A 7,412-nucleotide genomic window follows, 5' to 3' on the forward strand; every position below is an offset into this window, starting at 1 on the left:
ACATATATATATATATATATATATATATATATATACATATATACGACGGGCTTCTTTCAGTTTCCATCTACCAAATCCACTCACAAGGCTTTGGTCGGCCCGAGGCTATTGTAGAAGACACTTGCCCAAGATGCCACGCAGTGGGATTGAACCCTGGACCATGTGGTTGGTAAGCAAGCTACATACCACACAGCCACTCCTACGCCTAGATAACAAATATTTCTTCCTTTACAAAATCCAATATCAATTTCATCTGAATGATGGCTGAAAAAAAATCCTTTCCATCGTAATCAGAATTCATTAAATTTAAACTTCCAAAAATCGAGCTGAAATCTTCCTTGTCAGGCAAGTTTGACTCTGTTGTTCAAACATCATCAGAATCAAGCAGTGTTACTTTCACTTTCTAGTATACAGTGTATTTGTGTCATCTTCTTCAGGTTAGCAGTTACATGTTTTGCTTAAAGTGCAGAGTAGTGTGGAGGATTCATAGTTTAAATTTCTTTTCTAGCACCTTCTTACTGTTAAAAAGAATTTATGGCTGACACAATGATTTTTTTTTTGATTTTTCTCCTTTTTTCATTCAATTAGACAGCCAGAGGAGAGTCTCTCACCTTGAAAGCACAAATGGATAAAATGTCTAAAGACTTTCAAGAATTCAAAGTACTTAAAAAGGAGGAAATTGACAAACTTACAGAGGTAATTTTAGTTATTCCATTCTTCTTAGGTTTTTATTATTTACTTTTGACAGCATTTATTTTCCAATTTAAAGATTATGCTAATAATAATTCAAAACAAATTTTGGATTAACCAATTTCATTTGAAGAACAGCTACAAGTACAGTTCATCATCATCATCGTTGTCACCATCTTAACTTGGGTTGGAGGGAGTTTTTATTGAGGCAGATTCATCTATGGCCAAATGCCTTGCTGTTGTCAAACCTTTCCTTTTTTCCAAGCAAAGTAATATTTTCTTGTGGCCAGACACATTTTCACGGAATATTGAAAATGAATGATACAGCTTATATGACAGTGACATTCAGTTACAGCTATCACACCATATCAAGGCAAGGAGGCACAAACTTAATATGCATGCACGCACTGGGATTCTTTCAGTTTCCATCTATCAAATCCACATTCAATACTTTGGTTGGCCTGGGGCTATAATAGAAGACACTTGCCAAGGTGCCATTGCAGTGGAACTGAACCTGAAACCATGTGGTTAGGTAACAAACTTCTTAACCTCATAACCACACCTTTTCCTAGCTATGGAAAATTGTAAAAATAAAATAGTTGTAAATATTTTGGCAGTCTTGTGTGATTTAAAGATCAATGATTACTTAGTTTTGGCTTCTTGATATTAAGTAGATAAGAGAGAAATATTTTCCTAGTTATAAGGTTTTGAACTGTGCTTGTTTCTGCCTCAACTGACTTTGGGACCTGCTTCTGCTTGGCATTTGTGTGTTTTACAGTAAGCTGAATATCCAGCTACAGAAGTACTTAGCCCATTTTTGCTATGGAAAAATGTTTCTAGATTTATTTTAAAAAAAGAAATTTTTTTTTCTGTATATTTCCTACATTTTAAATTATTGTTTATTAGAAACAAATGTTTTACGATTACATGTTTTACTCTTCAATGTGTGTATTTTTCTTTCAGGCCAATGAAAACCTTAAGACAGAAGCAAGCAATTTATTACCTCCTCAGTCGATCTACCATTTGCAGAAAGCACAAGAAACTTTGAAGGAGAGATATGCTAAATTGCATAAACAGAATCAAGAATTGTCATCACGCAATGAGGAGCTCACTAACAAACTTGTAAGTAACCATTAGAATATATATATATATATATATTATTTCATATATATATGTTTTGCCTTTGTGAGTTCCAAGTACTACTACCTGTTGGAGTTTTCGCACTTTAGCTGCTATTTCTGAACTTCGGTATGTGGTGAAGCAACTGTTGCTGATCCCTTAATTATGTTTATATATATAATTTTTTTTGTCTGGCCGTAAAGCCTTTTCTGTTTGTTTTCCTGTCTTGTTTTTTGTCCGCCACTACATTCCTCCATGGCTAGATTTACTTTGCGTATACAAATTTAATCTGCGGTCCATGGGAAGAGCCGTTTTAACGATGCGTCCTGCCCAAGCTCGTTGAAACGCCGGTGTTAAAACGTGGGTAGCTGATGAAGTAGAATGTTCTCTATGTGGCTCGTGTGTTCTCGTCTACGTTTGTTTGCAATGTCCTGTACCCAGATATGCACCTATACATACAGGTGGATATCGGTATGCACATACCTGTACGTATATATGCATATACTCATTTACTATTTGTTTATATATATATATATATATATATATATATATATATATGATGGTGTGTGATTTAATGGATAGGATATTTAGCTCATGATTGTAAAGTCACAAGTTTGATTTCCAGTGAGAATTTGTCCTTGAGCAAGACACTTTATTTCACGTTACTCCAGTCCACTTAGCTGACAAAATTGAGTTGTACCTGTAATTCAAAAGGGGCCAGCCTTGTCACACTGAATCTCCTTGAGAACTACATTAAGGGTGTGTGTTTGTAGAGTGGTCAGCCATTTGCATGTTAATTTCACATGTTGGCTATTCTGTTGATTGGATCAGCTGGAACACTCATTGTAAATACCAGTTTTTCTCATTCATATGTATGTGTTTGTGTGTGTATATATATATATATATATATATATATAATCACTGTATTAGTAGTAACATTGATAATAAATCTGATGTGAAGCAATGATAAACATACTGGATTACATGTCTTATAGTATTTAGTTTACTATGGATTCAAGTTCAGGATCAACTTCACACTTTTGCTCATTTTGAAGGGGCCAGTAACACATGTAGCTCACAGGATTTAATTCATTCACCTGTGCCTTACCTCCACAAAAAAAAAAAAAATTGACCTTGTGCATTGAAATGAAAAAAAAAAAGAAATCATCATCATCATCATCGTTTAACGTCCGCTTTCCATGCTAGCATGGGTTGGACGATTTAACTGAGGACTGGTGAAACCAGATGGCTACACCAGGCTCCAATCTGATTTGGCAGAGTTTCTACAGCTGGATGCCCTTCCTAACGCCAACCACTCAGAGAGTGTAGTGGGTGCTTTTACGTGCCACCTGCACGAAGGCCAGTCAGGCAGTACTGAATAATTAATAAATCCAAAAACACTGAGAGGGATGTTGTTGGGCCTGGGAAATATTTGTGTGACAATGGCTGTAGGTCTTTATAACAAACCTTGCACTAAAAATATCAGATGTGAAATATCAGCAGCTGAGAAGCAACTCTTACCATGGATTGGACACCAGTCTGTGAAAGTTTATGCATTTGATTTCAATGTTTGAAGTTATGTGCACCCTCCCCCTCCCACCCCAATAATCTGCTGTAAATTTTGATTATTGTCTTGATGATAGTTTGGCTAATGTTATTTAATATTCATTTTTGTGCAGTCTTCTTTAAATATCCAGAACAGAGAACTTGTGAATGAACGTGAAGGATGGCAACTTCGAGTTAAAAAGTGTTCTGAAGAATACAAGAAGTTATATTCAGAAAATCAAAAGAGCATAAAGAAAATTGAGAAATTAAGTAAGTATTTTCATTTTATCTGCTTGTTCCTTGAGGCAAGACTAGTTGTAACCTGCTTCATTTTGTAAGACTGAGCTGGCAGTTTTTGCTGTAGTTTGTGGACAGAATAATTTCCAATTCTTCTGGGCCAATAGTTTTATTAATACTTACGTTGATTATGATTGGAAATTTTCTTTTTAAAATGTTATTTATACCTCTTTTGTGTTAATATTGAATTTGTTGAAATTTGAATGATTTCATAGTGAAATGCAAAGCTGATGCTAGTAAGACTTGAAATTCCCTTTTGGGATTGTTTTGCCTTTCAAATTTCTGTGATTCATAAAGTAATTATTATTAGTAATGTAATTGAATTGGTTTTAATTAACTCAGCCTATTCCATACAGGAATCTAAATGACTGAAAAAGAAGTGTCAGTGCTTAAGTTTTGATTTCAAATCCCATCAAAGCTGTGTTTACTTTTTCCATTTGTAACCCTAACAATTGCCTGTAGGATTGCAAGAGTGATTTCCCATTAGTTGTTTTGCTGCCAAAGATAAACAGCTGTTATAATTCAAAACAATTTTAAATTGCTGTAACTTACACCTATTACCATTATTGCCGTTGTATGAAACAAGTATTCTGTCAGTATATAGTTACATTTCTCTATGCTCTGTGTTCATATTCTTCTGGGGATAACTATGCCTTTCATCTCTCTGGTGTTGCTTATAGAAATACTATCATGTGCTTTATTTGATTTAACAGAATTCATTGCTAAATATTTGGACCTCATATCATCATCATCATCGTTTAACGTCTGCTTTCCATGCTGGCATGGGTTGGTTGATTTGACTGAGGACTGGCGAGCCAGATGGCTGTACCAGACTTCAATCTCATCTGGCAGAGTTTCTACTGCTGGATGCCCTTCCTAACGCCAACCACTCCGAGAGTGTAGTGGGTGCTTTTACGTGCCACTGGCACAAGAGCCAGTCAGGCGGTTCCGGCAATGGCCACGCTCAAATGGTGTTTTTTTACACGCCATCTGCACAGGATCCAGTCCAGCGACACTGGCAATGACCTTGCTCAAATATATTTCATGTGCCAGTAAGGCGACGCTGGTAATGATCATGCTCAAATAGTGCTAATGAAAGAAATCATTGTTGTATATCCCAGTGACAGATATTCTTTGATACATTTGTAATTCACTATACATCACTGGCATTGTTACTAAATTATCTATGATTATGTGGATAGTTCAGCTTATGTGTAAAAATTATTTTTAAAGAGACAGCAATAGTAGAAAAGTCATGAACACATTTTGAGGATATAGAATCATAGATTTCATAAGCACAAGTTTTAGGGATTCTGATGTGAATGTTGTAGTTGTAAGTAAAAGGAAAATAATAGGAAAATCTGAAGCAGTTGTAGAAGTCCCAAAATGATATCAGTAAACTAGTGTTATGAAGCTGACTTGGTTAATGCATTTTTAGTAAAGTGTTGCTGCTGGTAAAGCTAGCAACCAAAGAGGATTCTTATCTTGATACAGATCCTGTAGTCTGTCTGTTGTCAGTAGATACAGTGATAAGTACAGAACAGACACTGTGAAGTTGTATACTATTTTATCAGCTTACAGTGTTATGCTCAAGTTTAGTTCCTACTGACAAGTTAGTGGCGGGAGTAGGTAAACTGAGTTGGGGACCTGGTTTAAGTTTTTGGTTGTTGCTAAAGCTTTTGGCAATGAAATGGGCTTTGCTCCTTATGTTTCCTGACTTCACAATTTTAAGCTTTGTATGTACCTGAACAAAACTGTGGGAAACCAATTCAAAATATTTGTAAACAAAGATTCTGAAAGTTGGAAATATAATGTTTTAAACAAAAGATATCTGAAAATTGCAACTGGATGTGAAAACAGTAATGAGTTATAATTTATTAGCATAAAGTTGAGCCTTTCACTGCAAGAAATATTTATAATTAACATTTATTATTATTTTCGTTTTTTTAACAATCATTATTCAGAAAGTGCCAAGCATACTTTATCCGAGACCACAAATGACACTTCCTCGAGTGGTGGTGCTCAGTCTGCCATTGAGAACGTCACCACCGATGACAACAGCTCCACAATAGAAATGCTGGAAAAGCAGTTGTTACACCAGAAAAACTGGGCAATGGAATATAAAGCACGGAATAATGAGCAAGAAAAAGAAATGAAGTCTATGAAGAAAAACTACAGTGAGAAAATAAAGGAATTAGAAGAGAAGTTGGCAGCCAAAGAGAAACACCATGTTAAATCATCTTCAAAATCCGGTTCTAAGGTTTGTGAATGGCCTCTCTCTCTTTCTCTCTCTTTCTCTCTTTCTCTCTCTCTCTATAATTCATTTAATATGTGTGTGTGTGTGTGTGTGTGTGTGTATATAAATAACAAAAGTACAGATAGAGAAAATCACATGTTTAATTGTAGAATTCCTCCCTTATAAAGCTAACAGTTGTTTCTGTTGTGTTAACATATTTAGATACAGAAAATATCACCGAAATTAATATTTCAGAAAATACATGTTAACACGTTTCCAAGGTGATCCAAAATTTATTAAATTCAAAGTGAACACTCACATACACACAAATGATATTATCTAAATCTATTTTGTGTACAAAATTTTTAGACAATCTCAAATTCAATTAATAATACATTTAATCTTTTCTTCCTTTTTAAAAATTGTTTTCTTAGAACAAAAAGTTATCAGCTTCCAAAAATACACCAGTAACAGCATCAAGATCAAAGCCTGCTGCTGCGTTCCCTACGTTACCTGGGCAACATTCTCCTCTGTTGTACGGAAATCCATATGCCAGCCCATCACATGATCACAGCAAACCTGGTTATCCTGCACGCCTGGTTCAAATACCGATGCCTAATTTCTGTGAAACACCAGACACTAAGCCATTTGACCCAATAGCCACTGAGAATACCATAGAGAAATCTTCGACGGAAAATTTGCCGCTCCCTATAGAACCGACTGTTCTACCTTCTGCTAAAGCAGCAGCAGTAAAAGCAGCTTGTTCAACAAATGGTAAGTTGTTGTTGTTGTTCCTCCTCCTCATCATCATAATCATTGTCATCATTATCAACATCATTTAATGTCCATTTTCCATGTTGGCACGGGATGGATGATTTGACAAGAGTTTGCAAGCTGGAGAGCTGCACCATGGTTCACTTGTCTGTTTTAGCATGGTTTCTATGGCTGGATGCCCTTCCTAACACCAACCATTCTACAGAGTGTACTGGGTGCCTTTTATGTGTCACCGGCATGGGTGGCATTTACATGTCACTGGCAGTAGGTCATGACTGCAATTTCGCTGAGCTTGATGTGTCTTCTCAAGCATAGCAAATTGCCAGAAGTCTTGGTCATGTGTCATTGCCTGTGTGAGGCTCAACATCCGAAGATCACATTTCACCACCTTGTATTTCTGGGTCTATCTCTTACACAGGTTCTTTCCTCAGTTAGAGATCAGCACTTTCTTACTCTGTTCCTATGCATCACTGGTCATACCATCTCCAAAAGATTAAAAAAAAAAAAAAAAGAAAAGAAAATTCAAAAGTTTCCAATTTGTGAGGTGATACTTATGGTCTTCCTAATCATCAACTGACCAACATTGGTTTCTGTTTGTTGCCGGTCACAAATTTATCTGTAGAGGCAGGACTGTATGGTCAAGAATCTTGCTTTGCAGTTACATGGTTTTCAGTTTAGTCCCACTGCACAGCTCCTCGAGCCCCAAGCTGACCAATGCCTTGTGATTGAATTTGGCTGATGGAAACTGTGA

At 36.1% G+C, this 7,412-nt stretch overlaps 1 protein-coding gene across 1 annotated transcript in view; it reads left to right on the plus strand.

Moving 5' to 3' along the window:
• The window catches only part of LOC106880483 (tax1-binding protein 1 homolog), a 23,908-nt gene that overhangs the window by 13,726 nt on the left and 2,770 nt on the right, over nt 1-7,412 (plus strand). Inside the window, exons 8-12 of the mRNA XM_052974095.1 lie at nt 589-696; nt 1,654-1,812; nt 3,489-3,624; nt 5,616-5,911; nt 6,322-6,661. Of these exons, the coding sequence (XP_052830055.1) occupies nt 589-696; nt 1,654-1,812; nt 3,489-3,624; nt 5,616-5,911; nt 6,322-6,661 (1,039 nt within the window). The remainder of the gene's footprint in view (nt 1-588; nt 697-1,653; nt 1,813-3,488; nt 3,625-5,615; nt 5,912-6,321; nt 6,662-7,412) is intronic.

Source organism: Octopus bimaculoides, chromosome 17, assembly GCF_001194135.2.
Source record: "Octopus bimaculoides isolate UCB-OBI-ISO-001 chromosome 17, ASM119413v2, whole genome shotgun sequence".
NCBI lineage: Eukaryota > Metazoa > Mollusca > Cephalopoda > Octopoda > Octopodidae > Octopus > Octopus bimaculoides.